Source organism: Crinia signifera, chromosome 9, assembly GCF_055691185.1.
Source record: "Crinia signifera chromosome 9, ASM5569118v1, whole genome shotgun sequence".
Lineage (NCBI taxonomy): Eukaryota > Metazoa > Chordata > Amphibia > Anura > Myobatrachidae > Crinia > Crinia signifera.
Window position 1 is genome coordinate 29,345,511 of NC_139225.1, and position 16,657 is coordinate 29,362,167.

At 44.4% G+C, this 16,657-nt stretch overlaps 1 protein-coding gene across 1 annotated transcript; it reads left to right on the plus strand.

Moving 5' to 3' along the window:
- Nucleotides 1–4,193: 4,193 nt before the first annotated feature.
- LOC146035305 (ficolin-2-like) lies at nt 4,194–16,023 on the plus strand. The gene is made up of 8 exons (XM_083158663.1): nt 4,194–4,267; nt 5,791–5,904; nt 8,220–8,264; nt 8,564–8,593; nt 8,673–8,800; nt 10,793–10,922; nt 12,655–12,789; nt 14,577–16,023. The coding sequence occupies exons 1-8, from the start codon at nt 4,198–4,200 to the stop codon at nt 14,822–14,824; spliced, it is 900 nt and encodes a 299-aa protein (XP_083014789.1). The 5' UTR covers nt 4,194–4,197; the 3' UTR covers nt 14,825–16,023.
- The last annotated feature ends 634 nt before the right edge of the window (nt 16,024–16,657 follow it).

The following is a 16,657-nucleotide window of genomic DNA, read 5'->3' on the forward strand; positions in this document are numbered from 1 at the left end:
CTTCTCCAACCTCCTCTCTCTTGCTTGCCCGTTCCTCACTATTCTGTCTTACATGCCCATAGTTTCTATTTGTATCAGGGCCGTATTTTCATATGGGCTTAATGGGCACTTGCCCAGGGGCCCCAGGTGTATAAGGGCCCTATTCTGATAGCTGAGGATCCTCTTTTCCAGGGATACCAGAATTTTGAAAATCGGCCATGGGGAACTGGAGATATCCAACTTCAAAGCAGCAGTCCACATCTGATCTGTTAATTGCAATTCCCAGTCACATTTCTCAGGTTCTATTGACACTAGTGGCTTGTCTCTATCATGCCCACAACCAGAGATATCAGCCTTCAAGTAGCCGGTCCCTGCTCTAGCTCCAAACGTCTGGTGTACAGTTTTATATTTTTGTCAATGGATTACTCTGGCTCCTGATCTCTGATCCCCAAGTTCCCAGCACCTCCTGAAAGTTGGGACTCTAGGTTTTTATACCATTGAAGGCTAAGAAATCTATTTCCAGATAATGGTGATATCTGCAGTCAAACAAGCTGACCTTTCACCGGAAAATGACGAATATTAAGCCCACTCCATTATCCAACCCTCCCCTGCGTATAAAACACCCCCTACCTCCCTGGAAGTCATTTACAAGGGACCCTTCATTCAGCTCAGTGCCCCTTCCACACGTTAGTGTTCTCCCTCCCACCACCTGTGCAGTAAAGGAGTAATTAGCAGAAGTTACTGCTCCAGGTCCTACATGTTGAATGGAAGATAGAGCACCCCCTGCCACCCGTGGGACATCAAAGCTGCTGCTGATAGCACCCCCCACCCCTAGGAGGGGAGAATGGGTAAGGGCCCCAGTGCATTGCTTTGCCCAGGGGCCCACACTGCTGTTAAGACGGCCCTGATTTGTATCACTCCCCCCTATGTCTAGTTTAAAGACTCCTCCAACCTTCTAACCATTCTGTCTCCCGTCTCTGCTGTATAGATGGCACCTGTCTGAGAAGTCCGACCAGTGCTCTAGGAACCTGAAACCCTCTTTACTACACCATCCCTTTAGCCACGCATTAAGCTCCATGAGTCTCCTCTATCTCACCAGACTAGCGCGTGGCACAGGCAATATTTCTGAGAAAATTACCTTGGATGTCCTTGCTTTTAGCTTAGATCCTAAGTCCCTGAAATCGTTTTTAAGGACACCCCACGTGCCACTAACTTGGTCATTTGTGCCAACGTGCACCATTACCGCTGGGTCTGGCCCAGCCCCTCCCTGGTGCCCGGTCCTCACACCCGGCGCCCTGTGTGCCACTTCCTGGTCCGCAGGTGCCCGGTCCTCACACCCAGCGCCCTGTGTGCACCTTCCCTGGCGCCCGACTCTCCCACGGTGCCCGGCCTGCTATCCCTGCACGTGTGTCTAGCACCCGTGCACCTGTGTTGCACCATGATATATCGCTTCTTATTATTATTTATTTATTAACAGTTTCTTATATAGCGCAGCATATTCCGTTGCGCTTTACAAAGGGGACAGTGATACAACAAAACAGGGTATTTACAGACAGTCAAAACAGGGTATTTACAGACAGTCAAAATGTTGGATTATTCACAACATACTGTTCCTTATTCACATTCTATGAAAGTGTGCTGCTCCTTATTCACATTACACCACAGCATATATATTGCTCCTTTGTCACATTAGATCACACTGTACTCTCCTTATTCACATTACACCACACCATACTGCTCCTTATTCATATAACACCTTCTAGTACTGATCCTTATTCACATTACACCACCATGTATCAATCCTTATTCACATTACCCTACACTGTGTTATTTCTTATTCAAGTTACACCACACTGTACTCCTTCTTATTCACATTACCCTACACTGTGTTATTTCTTATTCACATTAGACCACACTGTATTTCTTCTTATTCACATTACACCACATTATACTGTATTTCTTTCAGAAATATGGCATATGCACAGAGGTTCAAAAATGCTCTGCTACAGTCCTTGCAATGTCATGCAGTAGCTGCATTTTTCTGAAGATATCACCTAAAAGATGGCCACAGGAAGAAGGGGGTGTGCTTCACATGAAGTGCATGTATGCACTGTATCCATGTGTTCAGCTAGAGGCCGCTATCATCTAGTGCACCCATATACAGCATACACCCTGCACCCTAAATAGATATGACACTGGCTCTGCTGCCTCATAGAGTTGGGACAACGGCTTTATTCTGACCACGTAACTGTCTGTGTGGAGTTTCTGTGTTCTCCCCATGTTTGTTTGGGTCTCTGCCAAATGCTCTGCTTAATCAGGGAGAGGGTAATGGAAAGCTTCTGCATTAATAAGTACTTTTAGTTCTCTTTGTTAAGCCCCAAATAAAGGTTAGTATATCCTATACAATTAAAGATTTGGTGGCTCTGCCATTGACAGAAATAAATAGCAACAACCCACCTGAAATTGATCTCCCATCTTAGTAAATTCCCCCCAGAGGCTTTTTAACAATATAAAATACACTCAGGTCTCTATGTAATAAATAACACATAAATGCATTCTAAAAAACATGATATGTAAACAATAGGACTATGGGGTAATTCAGACCAGATCGCACAACAGCAAATTCGCAGAGGCCGATTATCGATAGACTGACATGAAGTGGGCGTTTGGGGGTGGTAACTGTACATTTACTGGGAGTGCCTGGGAAAATACTGAGCATGCCAAAAAAGAACGCAGGAACGTCAGGGAAACCGGTAGGCAGGGCCGGTGCTAGCCACCGGAGCGCCCCAGGCGGGGGGGTCGCCCCGGCGCCCACTGTCGCACTGTTACCGGGGGGGGGGGGGGTGGATGATGAGTGTTTTAGGAACATCAGATCCAGGCCGGATATGTCTGTACCATCGCAGCCTCCAAGTAAGTCCAGGGTTACGTGGTACCTGCTGTGCCTGATGCCCAGTGTAAGAATTATTAGATGGTGAGCCTATTACAATGGGTTTTGTATGGCTGCATATGTATTCGCTTGGCTGCAAATACATGTGCAGCCATACACATCCATTTGCACAGCAGGCACATTAACTTGCAAGCCAAGATAGATTTTACTCTAGGGGGCAGCAGCTTAACTGTACACTGGCCTCTGCAAATTCCCCTCCATGCGATCAGGTATGAATTAGCGCTAATATTGGGCAAAATGTCATAATTAGGCTCTTCAAATTCACAATAATAGACGAGTCACTGTCTGCAGTGATTGGCTAGTGGCTGCTCTATCCTTTCCTAAACTGGGGACATACAGATGTACCCTTCCACTGCATAACCTAGTCCTGAGGCTGGTCCTCCGACCCCCTGCCACAGGCCTTGACCATCTCTGCCTGCTTACATCCTGCTATCAAGTCACCTCCCACTCGCTTTGACCTCATGTAATCTGTCTCCCCTTCCTACTAGAGTCTAAGTTCTTCAGAGCAGGGCCCTCTTCCCTCCTGTTGTCAAAGCCCTCTTCTCTTCACATTTCACTCACAGCTCAACACTCAGTGACCATCCTCATCCACATACTCATCTCCATCTTTGGCCATCAGCCTCTAGTAGTACTTTGATCAAGTCCTCACTACATACATTTAATCTGTAATGTGTATTGAATTGTGGCATTCATTTTACCTGTACTCTATTGTTGTTATTCATTTACTGTAATGTTAAGTTTTGTTTCCCTGTACTGTTCCTTTGTACGGCGCTGCGAAACACTTGTGGTGCCTTATAAATAAAATGATAATAATAATACTACAGATGAGCAGAAGATCATGTTGTCCGCAATTATCTCTATTGGAGGAATCTATGGCGGTCCAGAAATGCACAAAATTGCTGCCCCATTGAGCTCCGAATAGTTCTGAGCGAAGGCTGACTGATTTCAGTGCGTGTTCGGGTGCCGTTGTTGATAAAATCCAGTGGCAATGGCACGTTGCACCTTTTTCGCGCAATAGGATTTACCCCAAAGACTGATTAGAAAAAGCTCAAATACACTATGCACATAAACTATAAAAAAGAACCAAATGTTTCTGAAAATATGTATGCAATCAGACTGCTGCTCAGAAACATACTCAGCACAATTAAAAATGTAATATATATTCTCCCTGGGTGGGAATACCAGGGGCTGGCTTAAGTCTGGAATGTCTGGAGCTCGGTCAGAATATAAAGAACAGTTCTAGATGTACAGTAAGTAAAAAGAGATCTGCCATGTTACTGATCATATTGTTGGTGTTCTACTCTCTTCCCACTATATCCCTGGCTATAAACACCTGCCCAGGTGAGTCATGTAAGAAACCTATATAGTTCATGTGGACAGAGCAGAAATGTCCATGCCTTCTCATTTATTTCCTTTTGTCTGGTCCAGTGTCTGTTCTCTTACATGTATCTGGTCCTGTGTCTGTTCTCCTTCTCTTATATGTGTCTGTTCCTGTGTCTGTTATCCTCTTCCATGTATCTGGTACTGTGTCTGTTCTCTTCCATGTATCTGGTCCCGTGTCGGTTCTTCTCTTTCATACAGTATGTCTGTTCCTATGTCTGTTCTCCTCTTCCATGCATCTGGTCCTGTGTCTGATCTCCTCTTCCATGTGTCTGGTCCTGAGTCTGTTCTGCTCTTCCTTATGTCTGGTCCTGTGTCGGTTCTCCTCTTCCTTATGTCTGGTACTACATCTGTTCTCCTCTTACATGTTTCTAGTCCTGTGTCTGTTCTCCTCTTTCATGTGTCCGTTCTCCTCTTCCATACATCTGGTCCTGTGTCTGTTCTCCTCTTACATGTGTCTAGTCTTGTGTCTGTTCTCCTTTTCTATGTGTCTGTTCGTATGCCTATTCTTCTATTCCATGTGTCTGGTCCTGTGTCTGTTCTACCTCTCTTCCATGTGTCTGGACTTGTGTATGTTCTCCTCTTCCATGTAGCTGTTCATGTGCATGTTCTTCTCTTCCATGTGTCTGTTCTCCCTCTCTTCCATGTGTCTGTTCCTGTGTCTGTTCTCCTCTTCCATGTATATGTTCATGTGCCTGTTCTTCTCTTCCATGTGTCTGTTCTCCTCTTCCATGTGTCTGTTCATGTGCCTGTTCTTCTCTTCCATGTGTTTGGTCCTGTGTCTTTTCTCCCTCTCTTCCATGTATCTGGTCCTGTGTCTGTTCTCCCTCTCTTCCATGTGTCTGGTCCTATGTCTGTTGTTCTTCCCTTCTGTGTGTCAGGTCCTGTGTCTGTTCTCTTCCATGTGTCTGTTAATTTGCCTTTTCATGTGCCTGTTCTTCTCTTTCATGTGTCTTGTCCTGTATCTGTTCTTCTCTTCCATGTGTCTGGTCCTATGTCTGTTGTTCTTCTCTTCTGTGTGTCAGGTCCTGTGTCTGTCCTCTTCCATGTGTCTGTTCATGTGCCTGTTCTTCTCTTTCATGTGTCTTGTCCTGTATTGTATTGTTCTTCTCTTCCATGTGTCTGGTCCTGTGTCTGTTCTTCTCTTCTGTGTGTCAGGTCCTGTGTGTGTTCTTCTCTTCAATGTGCCTGGATATAATAATAATTGTAGGGAAATATTGTTTTGTTTGAGCAATCTAAATTCATATTTTATTTTTTATGTTTGTAACAATCTGTCTTTATTAAGCAGAACTTTGTTTTATAATATATTACGGCATTGGGGCATGTTTATTAAGCCTGGTGAAGTGATCAATTGGTGATAACCTGCCTGTCCTTGTTTTTCTCTCCTATGTCCCTTGCAGCAGGGTCCTGAGAGAGCTACATTTTGGATTATCGCTCTTCCTAATGTTTGCAATGAATGTATACTTTCATCTTATTTTCTATAGAGGTGAAACTGGTTGGTCTGAGCGATACAGACAAATTGGCCATTATCCAGCCATGTCCTGGCATTCCGGGAGCTTCGGGGATGAAAGGAGAGAAGGGAGATCATGGGCAGAAAGGTATATTGTACACTGACAAGCAGTGGTTTATGTTATGGGACCTAGCGCTTTCTAATATGTGGACCCACTGTACTTTGTTACTGCTCCTTCCATTAATCCATCCTCCCCCATCATTCAATGTATCCTTCTTTCTGTAGTCAGCTTCACCCCTATTCTTTCCCGGTATGTTTTATTGGGTTCTCTTCCAGTGTTCCCACTCTCCATCAACACTATATCTCTCCCAACCATTAATTTCATCATTCCATTGTTGCCCTCAGTGGCTATTGGTTAAGGTGTAAATATTTTCAGGGACAATATAAGAACCAGAGCCACGGCGGGTGACGTAGAATTATGTAGGGGACTCTACAGAGCGAATCCGAGTGGGGTACATAATCAGACCTGTCGTGTAGTTTCACAGCAGCACTGCCCGTGGATCGCATTGTTTGCAAATCGTGTGTGATTTGCATATGATTTGCATACATAGCGATTAAGCACACCCCCACTATCCACATCAGCCTGAAGCATGGTGAGCGCAGCAAGCCTCATAAGGGGACGTGGAACGTGTCCTCCCGACCTGTTCATACCCCCACTATCCACATTGGCATGGAGTTGAATTTATAAAGTGTGGTGCACACAATGTGATTTGCATACGATGCGATCCGCGTGCAGTGCCGCCGTGAAACTACACAAGTACCGACCTGTCTGTTCCGTGATTGGTGGCAATGAGCCCGTTTTGCCTTCAAGGAAGTTTCTGCACAGTGTTTTTTTTTCTGTGCAACACCCTGACACTGTGACTTTCTCTTTGTCTTATTCTCATGGCTGGCAAGTGGAGGAAATGAGAATGAGAAAAAGGGAATTAGGGAAAGGGACGTGCAAAAGAGCAATTCTAAAAATGTGACAACACTAATTGTTACAATATTTTACCATACAGCACCTTGTAAATGTAAATGTTTAACTAACTACAGTATCAACATGTGCATAGGGATGGCCATTGGTGAGTTAGTCATCGATAGTCACCATCGATAATACCATTGATAGGTAATCTTGATGGTGTAAAACCATTTACAAGGGAATGATAAATGGTTTCCCCCACTGATGGTCATCCCTGCTTTGCAATTCAGTAGGCAGTGAGCCAGTGAGAACCCGGGATGGGGCTTTGTGTCAGTTTTGGGAGCTCAGCGCCATGTCCCATTTTATATGTAAAAAATTACATATATTTATTGCTTGTGTACAATCAAAGTTGGAAAACCATCTGGGTCTCCCCCATCGATGTCAAAAATATTCAATATTGGTCATAGTCCATGGATGCTTTTGAATGGTTGATGGCCATCCCTACATGGCTAACACTGAAGACAGCCTGTTGTCTTCAGCCAGCATCTAGAGCAGGGGTCGGGAACCAATGGCTCGCGAGCCAGGTGTGGCTCTTTTGATGATTGCATATGGCTCGCAGATAAAACAAAATATTCTCACTTGTTTTAATCCATCCATCGATTTTTCACTGCTCATGTCTTGTTCAGGGCTGCAGTTTGCTGCAGGAGCAATCGTCCATTATTTTAATTGGATGATACTGGCCTACGTTGGCCGTTGCTGGGTAAACGCCCCCTTTTGAATCAGTCTGCTCGATCATTAGCTCATTACCCTTCGACAAAGAAGATGGCGAAAAGAAAAACAGATTTGGAACGCGCTTCCTGTCACATACCACACACTGCAGCGTGTGAGTATTGCTGTGTTGACCATGTTTGGATCTACGTATGCATGTGAGCAGTCATTCTCACATCTTAAAAACATCAAGTCCAATCTACGATCACGTTTAACGGATGAAAGTCTCAACGCTTGCATGAAGCTTAACCTCACCAAGTACCAACCAGACTACAAAGACATCAGCAAATCCATGCAGCACCAGAAGTCGCATTAATGGTGAGTATTATAACAACATTATTTAAAAGAATAAATTCAGAGGCGTTTTATACTGACATTTAGTTGAATTCACTTTTAAAATATATTATATGGCTCTCACTGAAATAAATTTCCAAATATTTTGCTTTCATGGCTCTCTTAGTCAAAAAGGTTCCTGACCCCTGATCTAGAGGGATGCTGGACAGTGATGAAAACAGGGTTCCACAAGGCCATATCCCTCCTTTAATTAGGCTCCCCCGCCTTTTGCAGAGTATGTGCCAAGTATCACCATACTGTGTAATGCTTCTGCCCCACAGATCCTGACTGTACCAACTAAGCCAGGACTGTTGGGGGCTGGATTTTACTAAGATAATAAATATTATTTGTGGAATTGACAATAACGATGATTACATCTGAGGAATATTTTTATTTTGATTCAGGAGATCACGGAATCCATGGTAAAATAGGTCCTCCAGGAGAAAAAGGTACAGTATGCATTGTGTTCTCAATGTGTTTTACCGATAATTGTGTTTTTCCATGTATAGTAAGTCACCAATAGTAACCAACCACAAAGCAACCAATCATAATTATTCTATGGGTAAGTGGTTACTAACCACTTACCTATAGAATAATTATGATTGGTTGCTTTGTGGTTGGTTGTATTTTGATGCACATTATGATTGGTTGTATTTTGATGCACTTTGTATTGTATTGGTATCTGTTCTACACCTATATTAAATTATTTTTTTGTATTTCTTTGTCTTTTCTATGTTTTTGTGGGCAGGTGGAAAAGGAGATCCTTACTTCACAGGAGGTAATACAGTGCACCTTATCCAGCCAGTGTGAGAGCACAGGTCACATGACTTTATAATTGGAGATGAATTGTCTTTTAGTTCCCAGGGACTGTAAGGAGGTTCAGGAACAAGGATTCTTTTTGAGCGGCTGGTACACAATCTACCCTGAGGAGGGGCGTACATTGCTGGTGATGTGTGACATGGAGACGGAGGATGGGGGCTGGATTGTAAGTTAAAAATTAACCGGTCATTTTCCTGTAATAATGAAAAAGTCTTTCTTAGTGGCCCCTTTAATAGAAGGGCCCATATGCACTGCACACCCTGCACTATGCCACTAATTAAAATATTTCTTTATGGTTTACATTTTGGAATTTTGGATAGAACTTTTACTATATGGCCGTGTCGCTTTGGGCGCAAATTATGTTTGTCAGTAAGCATTATAAGTATGAAACTTTGTGCCCGAAACAGACCATGCTGCCAAGCTAGCTGGGTAAATATATCATACTTTGCCTACTGTCCCAGAATGGCCAGTATGGCTCCTTAAAAATCATGTGGCACTCCTGGGCAGGGCTGGATTTAGGGGTCAGGCCGCCCCTAGGCACAATATTCTTGGACACCCCAAACCCCCCTTCCACAAACATATACTGTACAGGGTCTAGAGCAGGGCTGGGCAATTGTGGCCCTCCAGATGTTGATGGACTACACATCCCAGGATGCTTTGCATCCTGGGATGCTTTTGCTATGTGGCCATGTTGAAACTGATGCAAGGCATGCTGGGATGTTTAGTTCATCAACATCTGGAGGGCCGCAATTGCCCAGCCCTGGTCTAGAGGAACACTGACATACACTGTACAGGATCTAGGGGCACACTAACACACACACACACACACACACACACACACACACACACACACACATATATATATCCTGTACAGGGTCTAGGGGAACACTGACATACACACATACACTGTACAGGGTCTAGGGGCACACTGACACACACACATATATTCTGTACAGTTATAGGGGCACACTGACAAACACACACTTATTGTAAAGGCACACTGACACACACATGGACCAGAGGCCTGACACCCCCCTCCTTCCTCCAAACAGGAAAAGTACCTGCTGCTCTGCCCTGTCTGTGCCCCTGAATGAGGAGTGGGTTTTCAGACAGCCTACATGTGCTTTCATTCTTCAGTCGGGCCCGGGGCGGGAAAATGCTCCCTCTGGCTGTGGAGCTGGGAAGGGAAGATGGTTGCAGCAGGAGCGTCTCCGGCGCACAGGAGGAGCATCTCCGGTATGCAGAGAGGGGAGTGTCTCCAGCGCGTAGAGGGAAGAGTTGCATCTCAGGTGGGCAGGGGAAGTGTCTTCAAGGGGCAGGGGGAAGTTTCTCTGATGGGCAGAAGGGGAGCGGACAGGGGGACTGGCACCAGCGGCCTCTAATGTACTCTTGATAGTTACACCAGTGGTTGCTGCCCGTAACAGTTGCCGCCCCTAGGCCCGTGCCACACAGGTTTAGTGACAAACCCAGCCCTGCTCCTAGGCAAGTCTCCCACCCCCCTGGATTGACCAACTCAGAAGGGAGAAGTGAGCTGGGCGATGTTGCAATTTATGCTAAATTGGGTCACCATAGACCTACCCTCTGCAATTCCAATAATGTCATCATTGTAAATCAGCAAATGGGGCTACAGTTACAGTACTTGCTATACTTACAAACACATATCAGGCGAATTGTGAATTTCTACTTTGTACCAGTTTTCCCATAGCCCTGAAACACTGTTTCCACTCATAACATTTCCAGATATCCTGGGCTCTGTCAAAAATTCCCAGTAAGAAATTGAACAAAAAAAATTAAATTGGAACATACAGAACATGAAACCTAAAAAAATCTATGTACAGACACAACAACAAAGAAATCAAATCTGAAAAGCAAAATTGACCTAGAGACTTAATTAATTAAATTTTTGCTACAAAGAAATCAGAATTGGAAACAGTATTGCTGATTATGGTGAAATGTACTTGTAGATGTAAATAGCACTCCAGATACCTATCTGTAGTCACCTATCTGTGAAGGAGGTGTGGCCTAAAAAAAAAAGAGGCGTGTCTATGAATACATGGAGTTGAGGTAGATTTGCCCATTTAGGCTGTGTGGCCCATTTAGTTATCAATTATTTCCACTTTGGATCAATGGTAGGTTTGTTTTGATGACATACTTGCAGGTATTTCAGAGGCGTCAGGACGGTTCTGTGGATTTTTACCGTGACTGGAATTCCTATAAGAAGGGTTTTGGTAATCAACGGAGTGAGTTTTGGCTCGGCAATGACAATCTCCACATGTTAACAAGAACAGGTGAGTATATATATCTAATTGGCCACGTAGCACCCGGAATGACAATAATACTGCGATGGGGAACTTTTTGGCCCTCCAGCTGTTGCTGAACTACACAACCCAGCATATCCTGCAACAGTTTTAGCTTGGCCAAATTGTAACACTATAGGAGGGCATGCTGGGATGTGTAGTTCAACAGCTGGGGGGCCAAATGTTCCCCATCCTTGATTTATAGGGTTGTACGGGACAAAAGTTACTGTAGCTAGTAGCAGCCAATCATTTCATGTGATTGCTCTAGGACCTTTCCCTGTGCACTGGTGATGAGGATGGTGGCCTTCTGCATAATGACGATTTTAAAAAATCTCAGTAATCATTTTAATTAAAGGATATCTAATTAATTTATTTTAGTGAGTTAAAAAAAATGGTACTTGTGTAGTTTCACGGCGCCACCGCGCGCACAGTGAACCTTTGAAACTTGGCAGTCTGCCAGACTCTGTGTTTACTGTGCGCGTGCCGCTCTAGCTGTTCTCAGCGCAGCGCGTGGCTGCTTTCCTTATGTAAGCTACGTTATCAGCATAGCGCTGGGCAGCAGCAGTGCACCCAGCGCTGACAGGTCACTGTGGTACTTGTAGTTCCACAGTGAAATAGGCAGTCCTGCGCACCGCTGACAACCCGGCAATTTAGACTCCTCCGCCAATTTAGAAGTCTAGATTTAGACGTCTAAATCCAGACTCCCTGCAGTCCAGCGCACCGCCGACAACCCGGCAATTTAGACTCCTCCGGCAATTTAGAAGTCTACATTTAGACGTCTAAATCCAGACTCCCTGCAAACCGGGGGGCATCTAAATTTAGACGGTAAAGCCTCTAAATTTAGTAGGGTCTAGGGGTACACTATTAAACCTGTTCTCAATGACACTAGTCGACGTAAGAGCTGTCGACCTTGTTAATTCCACTATCCACGCCAACCTGTTCTCTGTTGTGTAGCCATACCTGGTCCCCTGGGCAAGTGGGATCCCCCTGTTGGGCCCCATTAGCTGGATCACCTCTCCTTTTATCAAGGGGCCCAGGCCCTATGCTGTCTAATGGGTAGCCAAACCTGGGATGATGCCATGAGCAATCAATGAGATTCCATCTGTTATCTTCTAGGAGATGCTAAATAAATAAGTAGATTTTGATTGGTTGCCCATAGCAACATCCCATCTTCAATAGAACTCCCATCTTAGTAAATAAACCCAAGAGACTTTTCCTCAATTCATCAACCCTTCTCCTCCTACCAGTCCTTGGCTGCGACCCTTGGCTCATGCTCTCTCCAGTATTGCCATCTGTCCTCTGGCTGTACTCACTGGAACCAAGAGCCAGGAGCCACCGGGTACAATAAGTAATGGGCATCAATGCACCACCTCGGCCCTGCACCCCGAGCAACAGCACTGGTCTCACCACCCTCTGTGCGGTCCTGCTCATCTTCTCTATCATGCTCTATCTTATGCACAGTTACAGCCAGGATGGCTCTGCGAGGGATGGGAGTGTGCATGGGTATGGGTGTTTCAGGGGGTGGTTAAACATACAATATGACACCATAAAACCCCAAAAGATGTTTTATCAATGGAAATGTTTGTGTGTTGACTGAAACTTCTGGAACATATGGTCGGTGGATAGCATCGACGCAACCATTTATGAGGTCCTTATCTGTCCAATGTTATCCCTAGTCTTCCATTTCATAGTGATTTTTAATCCATCATTTATTTCTACAAAGGAACATTCCAACTACGCGTTGACTTCACAGACTTTGAAGATAAGAAAACATATGCAGTCTACCGTGACTTCACCATTGGGTCAGAGACAGAGAAATACAAACTGAATGTTGGAAAATATGTGGCTGGAGATGCAGGTAATGGACACGTACAGTATGTCCCATGTTTAGGTTGTGTGGACCTTAAATCTTCTTCACACTGACAGTTACACTTCATATGAGCCCTCAGTCATAAGGTCAAAGTATAGATAAAACTGTGTAATATTTTGTAGCCAGTCAGAATAATGTAACCCATCTGAGATCCCAGGAAGCAGTATGAAGGCAATGTACTTGCACCAAAAGTGACTTGCGCTCCAGTGTCCTCACCAGTGCTCTCCTACTCCTCACTCTGGCCATGTATCTGGCTTTTTGCCACTTCTCAGAGGCTGCTGTTGGCTGACCTGGCCATGGGTAGGATGTGTCTTGTAGGCTCTGACCTCCACTCTGCAGGAGTCTGTGGTTGCATTGCCTCTTGGCTAGTCATTCCAAGGCCTGTAGAAGGGCCACAAGAGAAGACTCATCATGGGTTAGTCTAGGTAAGAGTGGTTCTGAACACATGGACAGAAGGAGTGTGACAATGGTGGCAACTGGCTACTGCTACTTGATGTTTGGTGGGTTACAGACTGTCTGCATCCTTCTGATAAGTCCAGTGACACAGGCATAGAAACCAGTCAGAGACTATTGCCACAAAGGTATCCTTCAGACTTATTACAGGTTTCCTACTTTATGTCTCCGAACATCTTGGTGCCCCCTCAATCTGGGCATGTGCCCTCTTAGCCCTTCCCCCTGGCTGCAGCCCTGTCTACACTAATTAAGGGCACCTCTGGATAAATCTTTTTTTTCTCCACCGTAACCCCTTCTGTAGAAAAGTGATTGCGTTTTTCACTGCTGCATGAATAGATTCACCAAGAGATGGAAAGCTGGTATAAATAAAGACATAATGTATGCATAGAGATATTAAGGTCACGCAGAAAGACCATAAAGAAAAGAAAATACCTATAGAACAGCAGAGAGGGATGATGAAGAGTGTAGAGAGAGGTAAAAAAAATGCAAAAGAGATAAGAACAGTGTAGACAAGATGCGGTATGATAATAACTCATGGGATTGAATTATCCAACCTTTGAAGGAGGAGAAGTGGAGGTGTGACGACAGCAACCAAACATATTCTAGTTATCATTATAATAAATGTTCTAAATAAATTATATCTAGGATTTGATTGGTTGTTATGTGTAAAACCTCCACCTGTCCTCTTTGGGATAGGTAGCGCTCCCTCATACAGAGGTAGAAGTAGAGGCTTATTATGACCTTAAGGTGCCACAGGTGACATTGTGTGCAGAGTCATGTAATATGGACAGAGTGATAAGTACGGTACAGAATATGGACTGGTACAGTGACACGTAACATGAATAGAGAGAGATAAGGAACTGTGCGGACACGTGATATGGACAGAGAGATGAGGAACTGTGCGGTCGCGTAATATGGACAGAGTGATAAGGAGCTGTACAGAGGCGTAATATGGACAGAGAGATGAGGAACTGTGCGGACGCGTAATATGGACAGAGTGATAAGGAGCTGTACAGAGGCGTAATATGGACAGAGAGATAAGAAGCTGTACAGAGGCGTAATATGGACAGAGAGATGAGGAACTGTACAGAGACATGTAATATGGGAAGGCTGATGGGAAGCAGTACAGGGACATATAATATGGACAGAGCGATGAGGAGCAGTACAGAGACATGTAATATGAGCTGAGTGATTGGGAGCAGTACAGAGACGTGTAATATGAGCCCAGTGATTGGGAGCAGACATGTAATATGGATTGAGCACATACGAGATGCACAGATGATGAAAGATAAGGGCATTTGACTGATGACTCTGTTTCCCAGGTGACTCGCTCAGCTACCACAACAACCGAGCCTACTCCACCTTTGATCAGGACAATGATGCCCATACAAAAAACTGTGCCGAAGAGTATCGAGGAGCTTGGTGGTATGGGGTCTGCCATGACTCTAACCTGAACGGAATGTATCTGAGAGGACAACATGAGAGCACGGCAACTGGCATCAACTGGTTGGCCGGCAGGGGACACAATTACTCCTACAAAGTGGTTGAACTAAAGTTCAGACCAGTGTAAAATTATAAATTGTTTTCTCAGTAACTTTGACCAAATGTTTTTATAATTGGAAGAGGCATGACGCAACATCACACATGGAATGAGGTTACAGTCTTCAGAACCCAAAGCCCACACTATAACCTTATACGGCCTACACACATGCCGATATTAAGGCATTTTCTAAGCGATTTTGCTTAGTTTTGCAAAGTCGCTTAGCAAATGCCCTCACATCGGTGTATGTGTGGGGGCTGTATCGGCATCCGTGCGCGTCCCCGCGCGTCTTTATCGGTGGCCGAGATTGATGGACAGTGTCCATCAATCTCGGCATCGGCAGTGTTCTCCCACCGGAGAACACTGGCGCTGTCCGCTCGCTTAGCACACAGAGCTGACAGCTCGCTCTGTGTGTGGGCTGTCAGCTCTGTGTGCTAGGCGATAGCGGCGCAGCACAGCCCGACCTAGCATAGCTAGGTAGCCCTGCACACATCGGCATGTGTGTAGGGCCCATTAGAGTAACAGGACACTTATCCACTTACCGCTGGACTTTCACTAAATCTTATAGATGCTCTTGTCAGGAGGTAGTTTGTTGAGCCCCAAATTATGTGCAGCGTTACATTATTACTGTATTGTTCATACTGTAGGTCACTTATATGCACCATTATGTTAAATGGATTATTATTCAGCCTCCCATTTTGCTAGGGCCAGACTAGTGACATCACATAGACAGGTGACTCTGAGAATTTATCAATTACATTACAAAGAGCAATGGACCAGCTACCAAAATGGCTGCCTCCACTGAGTGCAGGGCACATGCGAAGTATCCACCTGAAGGTTTCACAATCAGTTTTACATCAAAAGGTTGGTCTTACTCTTCGGGTAGTCTTCGAAAGGTCAGCAAAATTCGGTAGTCTCATGGACATTCTCAGATGATTGACAAGTATAGTGATTTCCTACACTAGCTATAGATACACAGTATACCAGTGTGAAGACACTTGGACCTTTAAGATAATATACTGTAATGTAAAGAATAAATAACCTACTGATAGATGACCAGTAAAGTTATAGACACCACAGAATATTGAAAGGTCACCAAGTACTTCAACAGGTCATGGGTAATCCTTTCTAAGTTTGTAAATGGAGCCTTTTGGAGATCATAGTTGGGTCAATGATACCATGCAGTCTGGTCTCACTCAATGCAAGAAAGGACTTGTTATCTACCTGTTAACTGTTGTAGACTCATTTACTATTAAATATTTGTGGTTAATTCCACGAAAACATCCCTCGTTAAGTACAGGTACCTCCCGAATATAAAATGGAGAGACTGCAGCAGGAATCTCCGATCTGAACACAAAATACATTCATATACACATTATACATAGAATGAAGGTCATTTTATACAACATTTTTTATAATTTTGTGTAAGATACAAAGGGTGGTATTCAATATTTCCGACAGTGTAAATATCGGAAGTTCAATATTCAATCCTTGCCAGGACTCGCCCGCTACAGACTCACCTCCCTATGGATTGTTGAATCCGCATCCATTTTTTAAAAAAATAGGCAGTTTTTGCCAATCCAAGGACTTTCCAACACTCGACTGTTGGAATATTAAATTCTGTCGATTTACTGTTGAATCCGACGAAAAAACAGCCGGGATTCCAACTGTCAGGACAATTCCGACAGACGGAATCCCGGACTGAATACCCCCAAAAGGGGTACATTTACTAAGAAGGGAGTTCTATTGAAGATGGGATGTTGCCCATAGCAACCAATCAGATTCAAATTTTTTATTAAGTACCTTCTAGAACATAGTAGATAGAATCTGATTGGTTGCCCATAGCAACATCTCATCTTCAGT